At 40.9% G+C, this 22,312-nt stretch overlaps 1 protein-coding gene across 2 annotated transcripts in view; it reads left to right on the top strand.

Annotated features, from left to right (window-relative positions):
* TDRD7 (tudor domain containing 7) overlaps positions 1–22,312 on the top strand; it is a 99,860-nt gene that overhangs the window by 62,668 nt on the left and 14,880 nt on the right. The window contains exons 8-12 of one of the 2 annotated variants that reach the window (XM_018052198.1): positions 5,290–5,476; positions 9,441–9,552; positions 10,758–10,960; positions 13,121–13,255; positions 15,146–15,232. In XM_018052198.1, coding sequence (XP_017907687.1) covers positions 5,290–5,476; positions 9,441–9,552; positions 10,758–10,960; positions 13,121–13,255; positions 15,146–15,232 — 724 coding nt within the window. The remainder of the gene's footprint in view (positions 1–5,289; positions 5,477–9,440; positions 9,553–10,757; positions 10,961–13,120; positions 13,256–15,145; positions 15,233–22,312) is intronic. The other variant, XM_018052199.1, reaches the window with a different exon arrangement.

Consider the following 22,312-nt stretch of genomic DNA (forward strand, 5'->3'; position numbering starts at 1 on the left):
CACAGTTCAAAAGCATCAATTCTTTGGCACTCAGCTTTCTTTATAGTCCAACTCTCAAATCCATACATGACTACTGGGAAAACCATAGCTTTGACTAGACGGACCTTTGTTGGCAAAGTAATGTTTCTACTTTTTAATATGCTGTCTAGGTTGGTCATAACTTTTCTTCCAAGGAGCCAAGCGTCTTTTGATTTCATGGCTTCAGTCACCATCTGCAGTAATTTTGGAGTCCAAGAAAATAAAGTCAGCCATTGTTTCCACTGTTTCCCCATCTATTTGCCATGAAGTGATGGGTCTGGATGCCATGATCTTTTTTGAACGTTGAGTTTTAAGCCAGCTTTTTCACTCTTCTTTCACTTTCATCAAGAAGCTCTTTAGTTCCTCTTCGCTTTCTGCCATAAGGATAGTGTCATCTGCATATCTGAGGTTATTGATATTTCTCCCGGCAATCTTGATTTCAGCTTATTTTCATAGCTCAGTTGGTAAAGAATCTGCCTGCAATGCAGGAGAGACCCTGATTTGATCTCTGGGTCGGGAAGATCTGCTGGAAAAGGGAAAGGCTACCCACTTGAGTGTTCTGGCCTGGAGAATTCCACAGACTGTATAGTCCATGGGGTTGCAAAGAGTCAGACACGACTCAGCGACTTTCACTTTTTTATCCAGCCCAGCATTTCACATGATGTACTCTGCATATAAGTTAAATAAGCAAGGTGACAGCATACAGCTTTGATGTACTCCTTTCCCAATTTGGAACAGTCCATTGTTCCATGTCCGATTCTAACTGTTGCTTCTTGACCTGCATACAATTTTCTCAGGAGGCAGGTGAGGTGGTTGGTATTCCAATCTCTTTAAGAATTTTCCACAGTTTGTTGTGATCTACACAGTCAAAGGCCTTAGCGTAGTCAATGAAGCAGAAGTAGATGTTCTTCTGGAACTCTCCTGCTTTTCCTGTGATCCAATGGATGTTGGCAATTTGATCTCTGGTTCCTTTACCTTTTCTAAATCCAGCTTGAACATCTGGAAGTTCACAGTTCATGTACTGTTGAAACCTAGCTTGGAAAAAAAAAAGAAACCTAGCTTGGAGAATTTTGAGCATTACTTTGCTTGTGTTTGAGATGAGTGCAATTGTGCAGTAGTTTGAATGTTCTTTGGCATTGCCTTTCTTTGGGATTGGAATGAACACTGACCTTTTCCAATCCTATGGCCACTGTTGAGCTTTCCAAATTTGCTGACATACTGAGTGCAGCACTTTCACAGTGTCCTCTTTTAGGGTTTGAAATAGCTCAGCTGGAATTCCGTCACTTCCACTAACTTTGTTCATAGTGATGCTTCCTAAGGCCCACTTGATTTCTCACTCAAGGATGTCTGGCTCTAGGTGAGTGATCACACCATCATGGTTATCTGGGTCATGAAGATCTTTTTTGTATAGTCCTTCTGGGTATTCTTGCTACCTCTTTGTAATATCTTCTGCTTATTTTAAGTGCATACCATTTCTGTCCTTTATTGTGCCCATCTTTGCTTGAAATGTTCCCTTGGTATCTCTAATTTTCATGAAAGATCTCTAGGCTTTATCATTCTATTGTTTTCCTCTATTTCTTTGCACTGATCACCTAGGGAGACTTTCTTATCTTTCCTTTCTGTTCTTTGGAACTCTGCATTCAGATGGATATATCTCTTCTCCTTTGCCTTTTTCTTCTCTTTTCTCTGCTATTTGTAAGGCCTCCTCAGGCAACCATTTTGCCTTTTTGCATTTCTTCTTCTTGGGGATGTTTTTGATCACTGCCTCCTGTATAATGTTATGAACCTTGGTCCCTGGCTCTTTAGGCACTATATCTGTTAGATCTAATCCCTTGAATCTATTTGTCACTTCCACTGTATAATCATAAGAGATTTGATTTAGGCCATACCTGAATGGTCTAGTGGTTTTCCCTACTTTCTTCAATTCAAGTCTGAATTTTGCAATAAGGAGTTTGTGATCTGAGCCACAGTCAGCTTCTGGTCTTATTTTTATGACTGTATAGAGCTTCTCAATCCAGCTGCAAAGAATAAAATCAGTCTGATTTCAGTATTGACCATCTGGTGATGTCCATGTGTAGAATTGTCTCTTGTGTTGTTGGAAGAGGTTGTGTGCTATGACCAGTGCGTTCTCTTAGAAAAATGCTGTTACCCTTTGCCCTGCTTCATTTTGTTCTCCAAGGCCAGGTTTGCTTGTTACTCCAGGTAACTCTTGACCTCCTACTTTTGCATTCTAGTCCCCTATGATGAAAAGGACATCTTTTTTTGGTGTTAGTTCTAGCAAGTCTTGTAGGTCTTCATAAAACTGTTCAACTTCTTCAGTATTACTGATTGGGGCATAGACTTGGAATACTGTGATATTGAATGGTTTACCTTGGAAATGAACAGAGATCATTCTGTATGTTCCTTGAGCCTTTTGATATCATTGCCTTGAAGAAGGAATTATTGCCTAAGTGGCTAATGGTTACTGAAATTCTAAAAAAAAAAAAACAGTCCAGCTCCAGGCACTTGATGTGGACTTTTGGAGAAAATGTAGATGATATAGGAAATGAAAGACAGTAATTTGCCCTTTCTGACTTGGGATAAACAATAGGAACCAGTAGAGCTGGATCTCCAGAAGGAGCAGCCCAAGGTATGGCTGTGGATATACAGACTGGGCAAAGGCTGAAGCAGAACAGGGTTCAGGCTCCTTCAACCAAAATGTCCCTTATGGTATGGGCTCTTACTCCTCCTCAGGGTCATAGCTGAGCTGGGAAGACCCAAAGAAAGGCCACAAAGAATTGTGGCCAAGTTCTTTAATAAAATATTGCAGCAAAACTATTAAAGCTCTTCTATCTGAACAAACTGTCTGATAAAGAAGTGAGAATCAAGTATCTTTGAATGTTAAAACTGAAACATGCTGAAGCTTTGTTGAGGTCTGTTTTATATAGGGGTGGTAAATGTATGGAGCTTTTATTTGAAAGGTGAAGTATGGCCTGAGGATAGAAAGAGCTTGCTGAGGGTTTGGCTTCCCACTGTGGGTCACTAATAAATTGAGGTAAAGGAAGGATGTTGAGGAGCACCTTGCTAACATTTACCATTTGACATTATAAAGGAAAAAATCTAAATCTGCTTCCTTGGCAGGATCCTTGGGTTTGTGTTACCAATAGTCATTGGGGGCCACTTTCAGAGACCAGTCACCCAGAACAGGACTTGATCAATCATGTTATTTCTTACATTCTTCCCAAGGGTTGGCAGGAATCTGGATCAGTTCCAAGACTTCAGTAGGAGGGTTCCAATCTATTCCAGGATGATTAGGTCCAGGGTCCTCTGGTTACCTGAATCTGCTTTATCAGTATAACTTAGAATCCCAGTGTCAGCATTCTGTGTGAAGTAGGGTGGCAGGCAACCAGCAAGCATGGTAGGTGATATCTGCCCTCGGTTATTGGTATACCCCAGCTACCCTGAAAACTTAGCAGATCCAGCAGTACCCATAGCTTTACCCAGGCAGGCAATAGACTCTGGAACCTGGTAGGCTTATAACTCACAAAGTTACACGGAGGTGCTGTGGTGGGACCCTTAGGCCAAGTATGGGAATCTGTTGTCACCAATCTCAGAAATTAATTTTGTATAACCTTTATTTGTGGCTCACCTAAGTTGGCCTACATAATTTGGGGGTAATGACTTCATTCTTGCCACCACCCGCTATTAAACCAGCTGTAACATTATCTCCCTACCCCATCCAAAGCATGTAGCTAGCGTCGTTCTCTGCTGGTGGCTACAGAGAGCAAAAGCTGCTTGTGGAGCTCATGCTGCTTCTCACCACCTTCCTCCTTCCTGGAAGGATCCCATGCTAGGCAAACCACCAAACTACCGCTGGAGCCTAAGCCTTTGCCAGTGGAGCATCCAGGACTGCATTGCTACCAGGAGTCCCCATGAGACTCTAGGTCCCAGGAATTGGGCACTCGGGCAGAGGTGAAGATGTCCTAGGAGACCCCAGAGCCAAGAGTGCAGCCAGTACCTTAATATTTGTAGAGCTCAGTAAACAAATGATAGAGTATGGAGTAAATAATATGCATGTCATATGTGGGTTTAAAACAGCCTTTGCCTCCAAAAGAGGCATTATTTCCATTCTGTGTGGGGCTTTTAAAAGCTTCTTTTCTGCTAGTAACAAATAGGTTGACACTAGTGTTTTCTGCCCTGCTAGTAGTTACCAAGAAGATAGGAAGACGCTCCTAAAGGAATAGTTTGTTAAAGTTCTAATAGGACTATTTGGGCCCCAAGTAGAAGCTGGAACAGTTCAGAAAACCCTGTTCTTGTGGCATATCCCCCATCTCCCTGGCCAGGTGACTCTAGTGCTGGTACAGCATAGCCTTAAAACTCAAAAGGCTTCATCCCATGGCTGAGATAGCTCCTGTTACAGGAGCCACACTTGATTTGCCAGGTTTTCCATTCTGGAAGGAGGCCTTTGTTGGAATTGTCTCTGAGGACTTAAAGCCAAGGAAACAACAGCCTATTTATGGCAGAAGGGAAAATAGTGAACTAGAACAAGGTGATTGCAGTTGTCAATAGCAGAAAATTGTAGAAGGAGGTAGAAGAGTATCCTGAAAAAAAGTTTTTCTTTAGGAAGCGTACAGTTTAAAGAGGCATTTATCTAAAACATGTCATCTCTTTAAGGGTATCAGAACTCAGCATTTTGTTGTGATTTGTTTGGTAAGTTGGAGGGAGGGGTTGTCACATGATTTTGTTTATTTTCTAGGGTTTGTTTTTCTCTTGGAGAAGTTAAGTTTCATTGGTTTTTCAGAGCTTGAGACTTGTCCATATGCACCTTAGTTAAGGCAGAACTATTAACTAGATTCTCTTCTAAGTAATCCACACAGATCTCCAGCAGCTTGAGTCAGAATCTCAGGTTGATTCCTGCTCATCTGGCCTCCTCTGGTGTCTTCCTTTCCGCTTTCTCTCTTCCCTTCCCTTGAGTCTTCTCTCAGCCTAGTCCTCCTCTAAAAACTCCTTGACTGTTTACTGTTACATTCGCAAGGTCACTGCGTTGCTATTGAACATTTGCTCTGCTTTGTGGTGTGTTGGACTTTGGTCTTGTTTTATGATTCCACAGTATTGCATTCTCCTTTTTCAAGATATAAATGTTTACTAAATCCACATTCTCCTCCCTGTTGACGTAAGCAAATCTGAGCCTGGCACCAAAGATGACAGTAGAAGAACAGAGTAATATTAGTGAATTCTTGTAGCTTTCCTTCTTCCAGCTTGCTTCATCTGTGTTCTTTCCCTTTAATTCAGGTACGTGGGCAAAGACTACTCTGCTGCTCAAGAATTAATGGAAGATGAGATGAAGGAGTACTACAGTAAGAATCCTAAGGTCACCCCAGTCCAGACTGTGCAGGTTGGCCAGCTGCTGGCTGTAAATGCCGAAGAGGATGCTTGGTTACGAGCACAGGTCATTTCAATGGAAGAGGGCAAGATAAAGGCAAGCATTATGAAGACAAACACATTATTTTTCAAATAAAAATATTGCTTCTAATATGGTATCCTCTAACAGTATTTAGTTTTCTCCAGAAGTTAGAAAGATAATATATGTAAAAAGAAATAATAATAATTATCCCTGTCAGCTTTTAAGTCAGTGATAGTTATATTATCTTAGAGTTTTAGTTTAAACAAAGAAAAAAATTCTTTTCCATTGGAATACCATAATCCATGATATAATTAATCAGGAAAACAAGCAAACCTGCATTCCTGTTCCTCAGGGTTACCTAATGAATACTGATCAGAGCTCTATGGGCTTCTTATCAGGGTCAGTACTTGGAAGTGAAGGAAATCGTACAGATTGGAAGAGATGACATTCTCTCCTTTCTTGCACAGCCAGCTGAGGGGAACCCCAAGTAAGACTTGACCATGCCCCAAGTCTTGCCCTTGTGGTCATCTCAGAAAGGTCAGAGGGCTCTTTCACTAGTCTGTTCCATCAGAGGCTCCAGTACTTCCAGACTTGGCCACGTTCATGGTGCCCAGCCCCTGCCCTGCTGCCTTTTCCTTCCTTCACCTTAGAGACCCAGGATGAGAACTTGCTCATCAAGACACAGTTTTGTCTAAACTTTGAAAATCAGGGTTAGCACATCTCAGAACACTTAACACTGCACGGGGTGGGCAGTCCAGATGACTAGGACCCTAGTCAGTATGTGGCCCTGTCACTAATGTGTGTTTAGTGAGAAACCTGAGTGACCTCTGGATGATGGGGAATGACTGTCCTAGATGTTAGCTCAGCTTCAGTCCACTTCCTGACTGTTTCCCTGCCCTTAGGAAATTCAAAACTTAGCTGCTTGAAGGCACAGGGATTGCTCATGAAGAGAAGAACTGTACAAACCCTGATGATATGTTAAGAGTGTGTCAGGGTTTATAATAAACACTGCGAACCCTCCACAAGATCGTCCCCCAGTCTGAGATCTACAGGGCAAAAATCGCTTGGGCCTCCCTTCCTTCCTTACCTCTGCTTTGGGAATTTAAACTATGGAGTCATTTAGACCTGAGTTTGAGTCCCAGTTCTGCCACTTCTAGCTGTGTGACCTTGGGACTTCTATGATTCCTTACCTATAAAATCAGACACTATCATCATGCTAGTATCTGCCTGTTATACTTTTCATTCTTTTTTTCCATTGTCTTAGGGAAAGAGACAAGACTGACAAGGCTTGTCCTCGAGAAGCTTTTATGCTAGTAAAAGAAGACAGACAATAAACAAGTATACAATAAATGAAAAGACAGTGAAAAGCAGTGAAGGAAATAACCAGGGTGCTGCAATAGAAAATAACTGTGAAGGAAGGGATAAGCAGGGAGATGTTATCTGGTTTATTTGCTTCAAAGGTTGTTGCAGTGCCTATATGGGGCAAAGGTTGTAGTGTAGGGCAAAGATCAAAAGTAAGACCAGTTAGTTGGCTGTTGTAGTAACCAGCAGTTGCAACGGGAATTAGGGCGGAAACAGTGGAAACAGAGATAACAAGACAGACTCAAGATGTGTTTGGAGGTAGAACTGACAGGACACTAATTCATTGGATGTGGAAGAGAAGAAAGGAGAAGGTTCAGGATGGCTGATGAGTTCAGGACTTGAGCAGTTGGGTGGATGGTCATGCCGTTTATTGAAACTGGGAAGTCAGGGAGAAGAATCAATATATAAGAAAATCAAAAATTTTGTAGGACCTAATAGGTTTGAGAATAGCTGTCTGATTTCACCTGGATGAGCCTGGAGCTCAGGGAGAAGTCAGGACCAGGGTTGGGGGCATCGGCATGTAAGTGCCCCTTGAAGCCCTGGGACTAGGTCAGGTCACCTAGAGGAAGAATCACCCAGAACCAGGCTCTGAAACACTTCAGCACTTAGATGGAGGGCATGAGAGGAGCAAAGGGGACTGTGAGAATGGCCAAAGAATGAGGAAAACCAAGAGGACCATGTCATGGGAACCAGAACAGGGAAGTGCCCCATGGAAAACAGAACAGGAAGCGACCGGCTATGTCATTGCTTCTGAGAGCTGTGGGCTGGTGTTAGGAATAAAAGGGGTATCTTGGTTTGTTGTAGATAGTAAGCTCTCTAAGACAGTAGTAGTTGTGGCAATCCTGGCCTGATCTTGTTCCCATATCCCCGTGAACCAGACAGAGATGAGTTTTACCCCTAGGAGAAACACTAGCTACTCAACAAGTCTTGTTTCTCTTGAGTTTTTCTGTGCCTGACAGCAAGTATCCATTCCCTCCTTGATTTCCACAGATTTTGGTGAACATAAGAAATAGGAACTGGTGGTCCCCCCTCAGGTTGGTGCCAGTTTTACCTGGTCCAGACCCACATCCCAGAGGTGTCTGCTGGTTATTACTCAGAAGGCACTGTGAGACCTGTGACCACTTGAGGGAGCCAGAGAGCCAGGAATGGACTGGGGCTCAACGCGAGGATAGGGAAGCTGCTTGTGCTAATCCCGGGGCTGAAGGGCAGAGGGCTGTGAGAGTCTAGCCGGACGTCCACGGGCAAATGTTTTATGAACTACAGCTGACATGCAAATACATGATATCATGATTCCAAAGAATAAAGAAAAGAAAAGCTTCAGAGCTATAGAAGCCCTTTGAAGAATTTAGAACAGTATTCTTTTGTCTCTTGCTGCTGGGATTACATTCTGAATTGCCCAGGAATCATGATTTCACATATTATGTTCTATTCTCAGAACACGCTTTCTCCATTTTAGGCCTAGGAAGAGCAGAATCCAAGTTGTGGGTGGTGATTACTATTAAAGGAAACAAAAGCTGTTTGGATCCTGAGGTTTTGGGGAAGGAAATGCAGGTGCTAATTTGGGGTTGGAGAAATTGCTGGCTGTAGTGTGGGGACCCTGCCAGGGATTGAGGCCTCAGGGAGCACTGAGTCAAGATGTGAGCTCAAACAGATGATCCTTTTCAACCTGGAATATGTAAGCCCCATAGCCCCAGTGAGCAGGTACCCAGGGAAAGACTTTAGTTGTTTCTCTGTGCTTTTCTTCCTTAGATTCTCTGATGGGGGAGAGTTTTTGTCTTGTATACTTAATACCAGAATCTCAGTACTCAGAAGCTGTGGACTTTATTTTACTGCAGAAAGTAAAACTCTTTGGTATTTCTTTGCCACGCCTTTGCCCTGCCTTGTTTTGTCTTGTTTTAGTAATAACTATCATCTGCTTTAATTAGAGAAGCATGCTAAATTTTAGCACTTTACCTCCTATTCCTAGGTATCATTCTAAATCAAAGCTTAAGGTCTCTAGATTTAGTTTTTCTCCAAAAGGAAAAAGGCTTTGGTTATATAGTCCTTTTCAAATAAAGTTTTATTAATACACTAAACATGCTGTCCAGGCTCTCAGTGATCTGTGTTGGTGATGAGAAAGCATCATGCAGGTTTCTGTAAACACAGAACTCTGTCCGGCAGACTTGGGACCTTTTCCTGAGCTGGATGAAAGCCTAACCCAGCTTTCCAGCACTGAGAAAAAAACAGAATTATCTACTTTTACAGTGTAGGATTTCATGTTATCCAGCTGCAACATCATTGCTTTCATAGACAGCATCTCAGTCCCTGGAAACATAACCGCTGAGAGCAGGCCATCATAAGTGCTGCTTTGGGAGTATAGAATCTGACAAATACCCCAGTGTGTGCCTCCTCTAGAAACAAATAATGGAGGGGTGTAAATCAGAAAAGAAGGAGGTGATATAGGCATTATGATAGTAGGGCAAGAGTGGAGCAGCCAGGGATGGCAGATCAGATATGTGTGCTGCTGACAAGCTGATAACAGAAGGCACCGGAGCTCAGCAGTCTTCCCTCTGCTCCCTGTTGGCAAAGGAGTAAACTGAAGCCAATTAAATGCATCGTGAGTTTTTGTTTTTATTTTTTTAAGAAGTAAGTATAAAGAATTTTATTTGAACCTAAACGTTGTTTCTGTTATCATTAGGTATGCTATGTTGACTATGGTTTTAGTGAAAATGTTGAAAAGAGCAAAGCATACAGATTGAACCCGAAGTTCTGTTCACTCTCATTCCAAGCTACAAAGTGTAAGCTCGCAGGTAAAAAGAAACTTTTATAAGAGCTCTCCACTTTGTTGTGTATCATCTTTGTATTTTGGGGTAGTTAAATCCTAAAGCGTACTAAGTATTTCCAGGTGTTAAATGTGTTATTTCTTGAAAGGCGTAAGTAAATTCATGTTTAATGTTCTCTACAGGATATGATCATTATAAAAATGTTATAATGTTTTTATATATTTTTGTTACATTATACATAACATATGGGCTTCCCTCATAGCTCAGTTGGTGAAGAATCTGCCTGCAATGCAGGAGACCCAGGTTCAGTTCCTGGGTTGGGAAGATCTCCTGGAGAAGGAAATAGCAACTCACTCCAGTATTACAGTTTTCTAAGAATAAAGAATAATTAGACTATGATAAAATTCACCTAGTACCCATATTACATTAAGCAGTATTTAATCTTTCTTTCATAAATCGGAAAATTCTTCGGTATTCTCAGTGCCATCATGGTGTACTTGAAAAGAAAGGGCAGGGGGAGGCTATCTAAATTTTCAATAAATGCATGTTTGTGAAAGAAATAATTGTGTATACTTACTTAGAAACTGAAAAAGAAAAAACCACCAAGGTTATACTTTTAGGAAGAATGTTACAAATCCATGACTATAAGACATAATTGGTTGCTAATTTTTTATATGCATTAGTCTCTTTGTTTTAAATATGTGCTTGTATATAAAGTGAAGGCTGTTTCTCCTAAGGTAGAAATTCAGATTGATCATCAACTTCTCTTCTTGTTGTAAGATTGCCTGCAGCTAGACGGAGGAGCCTGGTAGGCTGCAGTCCATGGGGTCGCTGAGAATCGGGCACAGCTGAGCGACTTCACTTTCACTTTTCACTTTCATGCATTGGAGAAGGAAATGGCAACCCACTCCAGTGTTTTTGCCTGGAGAATCCCAGGGACAGAGGAGCCTAGTGGGCTGCCGTCTATGGGGTCACACAGAGTCGGACATGACTGAAGCAGCTTAGCAGCAGCAGCAGTGTAATCATTCAAAAAGACTTTCACATTATAATGAATATTTTTAAACCTAAGGCTGGATACTACAAAGAAGTTTATAAAACAAAGCTTCCCTATAAAATTTAAGAATTTTGTAGTAGATTCATGATTGTAGTAAGTAGCCAGAATGAATACAATCAGTGTTTCTTAAAATGTTTCTTCTAATTAAATAGAAATTTAAATATTCAATATTTTTCAGGGTTGGAAGTTCTAAGTGATGATCCTGACTTAGTGAAAGTGGTGGAATCTTTAACTTGTGGGAAGATCTTTGCAGTGGAAATACTTGAAAAAACTGACATTCCACTGGTTATTCTGTATGATACCTCAGGAGAAGATGACATCAACATCAATGCCACCTGCTTAAAGGCCATATGTGACAAGTCACTAGAGGTTCACCTTCAGGTACCACCATGACCCCTGTTGTCTGTTCACACATAGCACGGGAAATAAATTCACCAGAATAGAATGCAGTACATTTTAGGCTAACGTTAGATAGAGACAGAATACATATGTATTGAGAAAAAAGATAGAAGGGAGTTAAAAGTGGGGGGAAATGCCAAAACATAAATAGTAATTGTTAAGAATTGGATTTTTAAAAAAAAGAATTGGGTTTTTATTTTATTTTCAAGTTCCTACAAAGAGCATTAAAAATTGGATTTTTTATTTCTGAGTTCCTACAAAGAGCATATATTAATTTTATATGAAATTATTTTGCAAATATAAGGGAAGATAATTCAAAAGAAGGGAAAATTAGATCAGTGAAGATGTTCATTGAATTGCTAGCTTTAACATTTTTAAAATGTGAAGAACATAGATGTCTGCAGGAAAGGACACCTTTAAATAAATTGTAGAGCAGCCACTGTAAAGAATAGGATTAGGTGTTAAAAATGATTATTTTAGAAACTTCATAACAACATTGGAAAATTATTGTTTTAATAATTATCAATAGAACAACAGTGAATTGCCTTCATACTTCATATTATGATTTGACTAAAAGTGGCTAAAATTAAACCTTTTCTGTTTTTTTAAAGTTACTAAAATTCACGTGGGCCATTGGCAAGGATTAGAAAGTAGACTAATAATGGGATTGATCTTTTGAGAGTTGTTTGTTTTCACTTCTGTTAATATTGCAAAAATATTTATATAATAATTCTTTTTCTAAATTAACGGGACTAAGATCTTGGCATCCGGTCCCTTCCATGGCAAATAGATGGGGAAAAAGTGAAAACAGTGACAGACATTATTTTCCTGAGCTCCAAAATCACTGCAAATGGCGACTGCAGCCACAAAATTAAAAGATGCTTGCTCCATGGAAGAAAAGCCATGACAAACCTAGTGTTGGTTGCTCAGTCTTGTCTGACTCTGTGCGACCTCAAGGACTGTAGCCTGCCAGGCTCCTCTGTCCACGCGGTTCTCCAGGCAAGAATACTGGAGTGGGTTGCCATTCCTTTCTCCAGGGATCTTCCTGACCTAGAGATTGAACCTGGGTCTCCCTCATTGCAGGCAGATACTTTACCATCTGAGCCACAAGGGTAGTCTCAAACCTTAGACAGTGTGTTGAAAAACAGACATCGCTTTGCTGACAAAGCTCCGTATAGTCAAAGCTGTGGTATTTTCCAGTAATCATGTACAGATGTGAGAGTTGGACCATAAAGAAAGCTGAAACTGAAAGTGAAAATCGTTCAGTCGTGTCTGACTCTTTGCAACCCCATGGACTATACAGTCCATGGAATTCTCTGGGCCAGAATACTGGAGTGGGTAACCTTTCCCTTCTCCAGGGGATCTTCCCAATTTAGGGATCAAGCCCAGGTCTTCCACATTGCAGGCAGATTCTTTACCAGCTGAGCCACAAGGGAGGCCCAAATAAGGCTGAGTGCCAAAGAACTGATTCTTTTGAATTGTGGTGCCAGAGAAGACTCTCAAGAGTCCCTTGGACAGTAAGGAGTTCAGACCAATCAATCATAAAGGAAATCAACTCTGAATATTCACTGGAAGGACTGATGCTGAAACTCCAATTCTTTGGCCACCTGCTGCAAAGAGCTGACTCATTGGAAAAGACCCTGATGCTAGGAAAGATTGTGGGCAGGAGGAGAGGGGGATTACAGGGGATGAGATAGTTGGATGGCATCATTAACTCAGTGGACATGAGTTTGACCAAACTCCAGGAGATGGTGAAGTATAGGGAAGCTTAGCATGCTGCAGTGTGTGGGGTCACAAAGAGTCAGATATGACTTAGCAGCTGAACAACAACAAAATTAATGGGGAGAAGATAAAACAGAGTTAAAGATATTCTTAGCCTATTAGGGGAAAGTGGTAATAATATAATATATGCAGAATGTCTACTCTGTGCCTGATACAACTGAGAGCAGATACTCCTTTTGAAAGAGAGATAGCCAAACTAGTTTTTCACATTTGCATTATGAATTTCATTCTATCCTATCTGTCTTCCGGCTTGCTTCGAAAATTGTAAAATGCAGAGACTTTCAGTGAACTAGGTCTATCCCCTTAGGTAGGTAAGAGCTGCACTCTCCTCAAGCATCCTTGGTGTGTCCTTTGTTCCAGGTTGATGCCATGTACACTAATGTCAGAGTGACTAACATTTGCTCCGATGGCACACTCTACTGCCAAGTGCCTTGTAAGGGTCTGAACAAGCTCAACGACCTTCTGCATAAGATAGAGGAATACTTCCACTGTAAGGTATGGCTGAGCAGCATCTATTTCCAAGATGAGTCCTAGCATTGCAAACAAGAGGCGTCACTAAATTGTATTCTTGCACTAAGTTTTGAACAGTTTAAGATAGAATCTCTAAAAATGTAAGATCCCCCAGACTTCAGAATTTGAAACAGAGCCCCTCCATGCTTTCTGCAGGGTAGAATGAGGATAATAATAGTGAGTATCCACAGGGCCTGGCTTATAGAAAGTGCTCAATGATGGGTCAAGGTGCAGTTGAGGAGCCTACAGTGCAGCTGCCTGTGACTGTCGTCTTGTGCAGCTGGCTCCTCTGCCTGGACAAAGACAGAACCATGGAATTTACAGGGAGAATAAAACTTACAAGGCATCAATTCCCCAAGCTCTTCATGGTCCCTGAGAAAACCTGTACCCTGGTAAATGTGGTTCTACAGTTATACTCATTAATAATCTCTTACCGCCTATAATGCAGGAGACCTGGGTTCGATCCCTGGGTTGGGAAGATCCCCTGGAGAAGGGAAAGGCTACCTGCTCCAGTATTCTGGCCTAGAGAATTCCATGGACTGTATAATCCATGGGGTCACAAAGAGTCGGACATGACTGAGCTACTTTCACTTTCACTCTTAGTTTACCTTTTAATTCTAGTATCATTTTCTCTGAATCAGGATCTGTGGAGGTTTTCTTTTAAGTTCCTAAAGGAATTTCCTTACCTCCATTAGGACATTGTGGTCGTAATCCACAATATGCTGTGGTTTCCAAATGACTAAACTCCTGTGCCCCTTCAACTATGACCCCCTTACCCTAGAAGTGAACGCTTCTCTCTAACCTACAGAGCACCTCAAGGGCCTCACAGCACTTGTACGCAGGATTGTTTCAGCTGTTTGGACGTTTGTTTGCTTTACTAGAGTGTAGGCTTCCTGAGGGCAGAGACTGAGCCTCCCCAGGTTCTGGTAAGTACCTAATTCATTTAGGTACTGTAGTATGTTATCTAGTGTCTTACATAAAATCAGTATTCCAAAATATTTGCTGAATCGGAATAAACTTGTGTTCAGACTACAGCCTAGAATCAAGACGTTAGATCTGTAACTTTACCTCTTTCTCCATTGCAGATATCTTGGAGGTATCTCAGGAGCATTACTTAAGTTTGATTTGCTAATCTATCCTAGAGAAATCTGAGACACCCAGAGGGTGGACTATAATTATTCATTTACATGTATGTGCTTATTATCTATAGTGATGAAAAGCACCCTTGATAGTTCTTAGTGCCCTGGGAACTCAAGTGGAGGGAGATATTGCCTTTGGGGAGAGTAGAAACATTTACCCTGAAGGAAAGAAGCAATGGCAGGTCCCCAGCTTCAAGCTACAGAGAGGAGGAGGATGAAGATACTGAACTGGCACTGATATCCACATTTGTATTGATAACATTTCTTTTGTTTTGGAATTAAATCTTTTCTTTGAATCTGAATGTTAACAGAAGAGAAGAAGAGGCCTAATAGACAGTTAACCTAACCACCTCCCTCTCGTCCAGGCTGTTCTATTTATCAGATTCATCCTCCTCCTCTGTATTTAACTAATGGTGCCAGAGCCTTGATGAATCATCCTGACCTCTATGCTATCATTTTTAGACATGTTAACAGGGCTGATTTATGATCCATGTGCAAGGAAGGAGAATAGAAACATTCACTCTAAAGGAAAGAGTAGACGGCTGCCACCAACAAGCACAGGAGAAAAAAGACCGAAGCCCTACAAGCCCAGTACGCATGCTGTGTCCGCTGCAGTGCAGGCCTCACTGGAAGTCTGATCATGGACAGGGAAGCAGTCGACCTGCACCACAGCAGGCATGTGGCAACGTGCTCTTTGCTGTGAGTAATGAGTGTGTCATGTGTTTGTGTTTTGCAGCACATGACTTCTGAGTACTTCGTTTCATTACCCTTCTGTGGGAAAGTCTGCCTCTTCCACTGCAAAGGAAAATGGCTACGAGTAGAGGTAAAATTAGTCACTTGACTATTTTTTAAATTTAAGATGAAATATTTCATATGCACAAATAACATTTTTGTTTGTTTGTTTAAAAAAAAATCACCAGTTTAAGAAATGAAACATGACTATTACAGTTGACCCTGCCTGTCAGCAGCCCTTGTTTTTTACTTCCTCCCCGGGGGATATCAGCTGAATTTGGTATTTCTCATTCCTCTTCACTGCTTTATACTTTTACTATATTTGTGTCTATACAAACACACTTCTACTATCTGTATATTTAAAAATAGAAATAATCAAAATACAGAAATGAATAGTACGTATAAAGTCGTTCAGTTGCCCAGTCATATCTGACTCCTTGCAAACCCATGGACTGCAGCATGCCAGCCTCCCTGTCCCTCAGTATCTCCCAAAGTTTGCCCAAGTTCATGTCTGTTGCATTGGTGATGCCATCCAGCCATCTCCTCCTCTGACGCCCTCATACTTACAATAATACTTAAAGTAAAACCATAAATACTTAAAGTAATACTTATAGTAAAAACGTGAATAAAGTATAACTGAATGAATGTTTTAAAAATTTATATAAATCGTAAAATGTATTTTACGAAAAACAAAAGAAATGCAAAAAAGCACAGTGGCTGTCTGAGGAGGCCTTACAAATAGCTGTGAAAAGAAGAGAAGTGAAAAGCAAAGGAGAAAAGGAAAGACATAGCCATTTGAATGCAGAGTTCCAAAGAATAGCAAGGAGAGGTAAGAAAGCCTTCCTTGGTGATCAGTGCAAAGAAATAGAGGAAAACAATAGAATGGGAAAGACTAGAGATCTCTCCAAGAAAATTAGATGTACCAAGGAAACATTTCATGCAATGATGGGCTCGATAAAGGACAGAAATGGTGGGGACCTAACAGAAGCAGAACATATTAAGAAGAGGTGGCAAAAATACACAGAAGAACTGTGCAAAAGAGCTTCATGACCCAGATAATCACGATGGTGTGATCACACACCTAGAGCCAGACATCCTGGAATGTGAAGTCAAGTGGGCTTTAGGAAGCATCACTACGAACAAAGCTAGTGGAAGCAATGGAATTCCAGTTGAGGTATTTCAAATCCTGAAAGATGATTCTGTGAACGTGCTGCATTCAACATGCCAGCAAATATGGAAAACGCAGCAGCAGCCACCGGACTGGAAAAGGTCAGTTTTCATTCCAGTCCCAAAGAAAGGCAATGCCAAAGAATGCTCAAACTGCCACACAGTTGCACTCATCTCACACGCTAGTAAAGTAATGCTCAAAATTCTCCAAGCCAAGCTTCAGCAGTACGTGAAACATGAACTTCCAGATGTTCAAGCTGGTTTTAGAAAAGGCAGAGGAACCAGAGATCAAATTGCCAACATCCGATGGATCATCAAAAAAGCAAGAGAGTTCCAGAAAAACATCTATTGCTGTTTTATTGACTATGTCAAAGCCTTTGACTGTGTGGATCACAATAAATTGTGGAAAATTCTGAAAGAGATGGGCATACCAGACCACCTGACCTGCCTCTTGGGAAACCTGTACGCAGGTCAGGAAGCAACAGTTAGACCTGGACATAGAACAACAGACTGGTTCCAAATAGGAAAAGGAGTACGTCAAGGCTGTATATTGTCACCCTGCTGATTTAACTTATATGCAGAGTACATCATGAGAAATGCTGGGCTGGAAGAAGCACAAGCTGGAATCAAGATTGCCAGGATATCAATAACCTCAGATATGCATATGATACCACCCTTATGGCAGAAAGTGAAGAGGAATTGAAAAGCCTCTTGATGAAAGTGAAAGAGGAGAGTGAAAAAGTTGGCTTAAAGCTCAACATTCAGAAAACTAAGATCATGGCATCTGGTCCCATCACTTCATGGGAAATAGATGGGGAAACAGTGGAAACAGTGTGAGACCTTTTTGGGGGGGGCTCTGAAATCACTGCAGATGGTGATTGCAGCCATGAAATTAAAAGACGCTTACTCCTTGGAAGGAAAGTTATGAGCAACGTAGGCAGCATATTAAAAAGCAGAGACATTACTATGCCAAGAAAGGTCCGTCTAGTCAAGGCTGTGGTTTTTGCAGTGGACATGTATGGATGTGAGAGTTGGACCGTGAAGACAGCTGAGCACCAAAGAATTTATGCTTTTGAACTGTGGTGTCGGAGAAGACCCTTGAGAGTCCCTTGGACTGCAAGGAGATCCAGCCCATCCGTCTTAAAGGAGATCAGTCCTGGGTGTTCATTGGAAGGTCTGATATTGAAGCTGAAATTCCAATACTTTGGCTGCCTCATGTGAAGAGCTGACTCATTTGAAAAGACCCTGATGCTGGAAAAGATTGAGGGCAGGAGGAGAAGGGGACAACAGAGGATGAGATGGTTGGATGGCATCATTGACTCGATGGACATGAGTTTGGGTGAACTCTAGGAGTTGGTGATGGACAGGGAGGCCTGGTGTGCTGCGGTTCATGGGGTTGCAAAGAGTTGGTTGCAAATGACTGAGCGACTGAACTGAACTGAACTGAAAATGTATTGATTCTTCTAAAACATGCTTTTTCATTCCTTATGTTTGTGATGTAATCTGTTTTCCCTGCTATATGATATAACAGTGTATGAATATGCCAACATTAACACTCCCTTCACCTGACAGTGATATTTAGCTTGTATCAAATTTTTTATTATAAACAGTGCTACCCTGAAACTTCCCATGCACATCTCACAGGGTGCATATATAGGAGTTGGATTTCTGGGTGTAGGGAGTTGCTCTCCAGAGTCACCCTCCCTTAATGTTGTAGCCCTTTGAAAGTTCATGAGACCTCCCTCCCCCTTGCCTAAGATTGCTTGGGTTTCAGTTTTCACATACTGTTCCAGTGCCTAATAATTGTTTTATTTTTCTTGCAAGCTCAGTTATGAATTTTAAGTGAAGTCGCTCAGTCGTGTCCGACTCTTTGCGACCCCATGGACTGTAGCCTACCAGGCTTCTCCGTCCATGGGATTTTCCAGGCAAGAGTACTGGAGTGGGGTGCCATTTCCTTCTCCAGGGGATCTTCCCCACCCAGGGATTGAAACCGGGTCTCCCGCATTGTAGGCAGACGCTTTACTGTCTGAGCCACAGTTTTCTTAGTGTTCCCTAACTTTGGGCTTCCCAGGTGGCACAGTGGTAAAGAATCCACCTGCCAATGAACGAGATGCAGGTTTAATCCCTGGGCCAGGAAAACACCCTGGAAAAGGAAATGGCAATCCAATCCAGTGTTTGTGCCTGGAAAATTCCATGGACAGAGGAGCCTGGTGGGCCACCATCCATGGGGGTCAGAGTGGGACACTACAGTGGCAGCATAACTTTGGACTAACTGTATGAACGTGGCTGTAGGCTAGAGGTTTGACCAGAGTATGTGGCACTTCAAAATACTACTAAATATTCTAATATTCTGAAAAGCCCATGTGATCATTGTCTAGTCAGCAAACACCAATTCTGAAGAATCAGGATGTGGATGTTTAACAAGTATATAGAATTTTTGTGACCAGAGTTCAATATAGCTAGCTGTAGTGTTATTAATAATACAGGACTTGTATGTTTTTCTCATGGGCATGAGGACGTCATATTACACTTTCTGTTTCTCAGCTTTTTGTTTTCTCAGCTTACTGTCAAAGTCTGTCAATATGTTTGTTTGAAATGAAATCAAAACCAAATTTTAAACGGAAAAAACTTGCAAAAGAATCAGATTCTGGCTTCAATATAGTTTGTATCTGTAAACTGATGTTAAAGTGCTTTTACAATGCTATTTAGGAAGGCACAATTTGGTAGCTTCAATTTTTCATTTATAGCTTTTTCTAAACAAGATCCCAAAAAACTGCCACCTTAATTTTTTTTTGCTTCAAGTACTTTTAAGCACTTCAAGGTTCAATATGAAGTGCAGGTAAAACCCTCTCATTTTCAAAATTACTAAGAGTAAACAATACACTGGATAGTGAGCAGAATATGAAAATGCAGGCTACTTCATCAAAAATTTTAAGGGATTTGTTATATTTTATCATATATTTCTTTTTCAGAGGCAGGTTTTGGATTTTTGTGGTTGCTGTTTCTTTCTTTTCAGCTGCTGCTGCTTTTTTTTTTTTTTTTTTTTTTTGATACCTAGTTTTCCCAGTTACTAAATTGCAAATCTGGGCTCAATTTCATTTTTCCTGCCTTTCCTCTGTTATAGTGGTTCTTAACCTAGGTGCAAAGACCTCTACTTACAGGGAGTGCCTGAATCCATCTACCATAATCATATCCATATTGGGTGTGTGTGTGTGTGTATATGTGCATGATGTATTTTGGAGGGAAAGTATTCGTAATTTTCATAAGATTCTGAAAGAAACCAACCCTAAGAATGTAAGAATCATTGCTTTATCGAGTTTTAATACAACATAGCAACATTTTGATAATTGTACTGATTTTCCCTTTTAGTAAATCTTAATCATGACCACTTCAATAAAAGCATCAGTTTTGAAATAATTATTGTCATTAATGTGAATGTGTCTTAGAAAGTCAAGATCTGGGTATATGACTAAAAGTTATGTGCTTAGCTATAAACTTCAAAGCATGACTTGTTAAAAAGAACACAACATTATTTGAATTTTAAGGCTCTGTGCTGTCTAGTGTATAATATATAAATGCATAAATGCTTAATTTTTAAGCCTTTTATTTTGAAATAATTTCAGACTTAAAAAGTTGCAAAAATATTTCAGAGTTCCCATATACCTTTACCTTTTACCCACCATCGCCAATTAATAACATCTTGTATAACCATTATCAAAACCAGGAAATTAACACTGATACAATATTATTAACTAGTCTGCAGAACGTACTGACGTTCCCACATTGTCCTCCAAATGTCCTTTTTCTGGTCCTCCAAGTTGTATTTAGTTGTCCTATCTTAGTTTCCTCTAACCTGACAGTAGCTCAGTCATTGTTGTTTGTGGCCTTTTGAAGAATAGCAATAGTTTGTAAAGTATCTCTCAACTTTAGTTTCTCCATGTCAGTTAGAACTGGACATGGAACAACAGACTGGTTCCAAATAGGAAAAGGAGTACGTCAAGGCTGTATATTGTCACCCTGCTTATTTAACTTATATGCAAAGTACATCATGAGAAACGCTGGGCTAGAAGAAGCACAAGCTGGAATCAAGATTGCCAGGAGAAATATCAATAACCTCAGATATGCATATGACACCACCCTTATGGCAGAAAGTGAAGAGGAACTAAAAAGCCTCATGATGAAAGTGAAAGAGGAGAGTGAAAAAGTTGGCTTAAAGCTCAACATTCAGAAAACTAAGATCATGGCATCTGGTCCCATCACTTCATGGGAAATAGATGGGGAAACAGTGGAAACAGTGTCAGACTTTATTTCTGGGGGCTCCAAAATCACTGCAGATGGTGACTGCAGCCATGAAATTAAAAGACATTTACTCCTTGGAAGGAAAGTTATGACCAACCTAGATAGCGTATTGAAAAGCAGAGACATTACTTTGCCAACAAAGGTCCGTCTAGTCAAGGCTATGGTTTTTCCAGTGGTCATGTATGGATGTGAGAGTTGGACTGTGAGGAAAGCTGAGCACCTAAGAATTGATGCTTTTGAACTGTGGTGTTGGAGAAGACTCTTGAGAGTCCCTTGGACTGCAAGGAGATCCAACCAGTCCATTCTAAAGGAGATCAGTCCTGGGTGTTCTTTGGAAGGAATGATGCTAAACCTGAAACTCCAGTACTTTGGCCACTTCATGGCGAAGAGTTGACTCATTGGTAAAGACCCTGATGCTGGAAGGAGAAAGGGACGACAGAGGATGAGATGGCTGGATGGCATCACCGACTTGATGGACATGAGTTTGAGTAAACTCCAGGAGTTGGTGATGGACAGGGAGGCCTGGCGTGCTGATTCATGGGGTCTCAAAGAGTTGGACACGACTGAGCAACTGAACTGATAATCAGGTTATACCTTTTTGACAAATACTTTCTCATTGCATGCTCAAATACTTTCTCATTGCATGCTCAAATACTTTAGATAAATATCTAGTATTATTTTTATTGCTATCAAATTGTGATTATCTACCTTTCAGGTAGCAGAGGTATTCATTCTCTTAATGACGCATAGAAAGTTAGAGAAAGAAAGATGATTAATGAAAAGCAGATCCTGTGTTTAAGTGATGTATTTGCTCTTGACATTTCAACTTGTCTAACTTTAGCACATACATATTCTGAACTTATTCCATACATCCAGCCAACTTTATTCAATGCAGAGGCCATTACTCCCCATTTCCCTGTAGAAGTGATCAGCCTTCACTCTGCACCATCTTCCAGTCAGTCTTCAATCACTGACACTTGACTTCTGCCCACACTCCATCAGAGAGCCTGTTCTTGTAAAAGCATCTTTATTATGCAGTCAAATTAGTATCTTCCAGGTCTTATCTTTCCAAACCTCTTTGCATCAAATAGTGGTGAAACTTGAAATTCTCTTCTCACTAAAGTACCATATTATCAAATGCTAATCTTCCTTGTGATAGTCTAATGCTTCTTTCTCTTATTTTTCACCCAAAACCTCCCTCCATCCCCACTTCTGAAATGTCACTGTCAGTGCCCCCAAGTCCTGTCTTGGCTTATCAGTCTTCTTGGCCTCTTTATCCTTCTGGGTAATCCTGTCTCGTAGTTTCAGGTACCATTTCAGCCCTAATGACTTCCAAATTCATTTTCCAGCCCCTGGTGAACTGTAGATTTAAGCAAAAAGCCAGCCTAATTGTTCATTTCACAGACTTTAAGTTCTCTGTGTCTGAAACCAAAATACTTTCTCCCCGTCGTTACCTTTTTCCCATGTCTCTGTTTTAGTGGTACCTCCCTTTGTGCAGCCATTCAGGCTGTTTCTTAAGAGTTATCTTTGAATCCTATATCTTCCTCAGCCCTGCAGTGTAACTTATCACCAAATGCTGCTGATTTTACATCTTTGTCAATTCTTGCCCAGATCACTGCAGTACCACGCCAACTGTTTTCCTCTGCCTTCACTGTTGTCTTCCTCAAGTCAAGCTCTGTACCACTAAGATTGAGCAACCCAAAAT

This window comes from Capra hircus, chromosome 8 (assembly GCF_001704415.2).
Source record: "Capra hircus breed San Clemente chromosome 8, ASM170441v1, whole genome shotgun sequence".
Lineage (NCBI taxonomy): Eukaryota > Metazoa > Chordata > Mammalia > Artiodactyla > Bovidae > Capra > Capra hircus.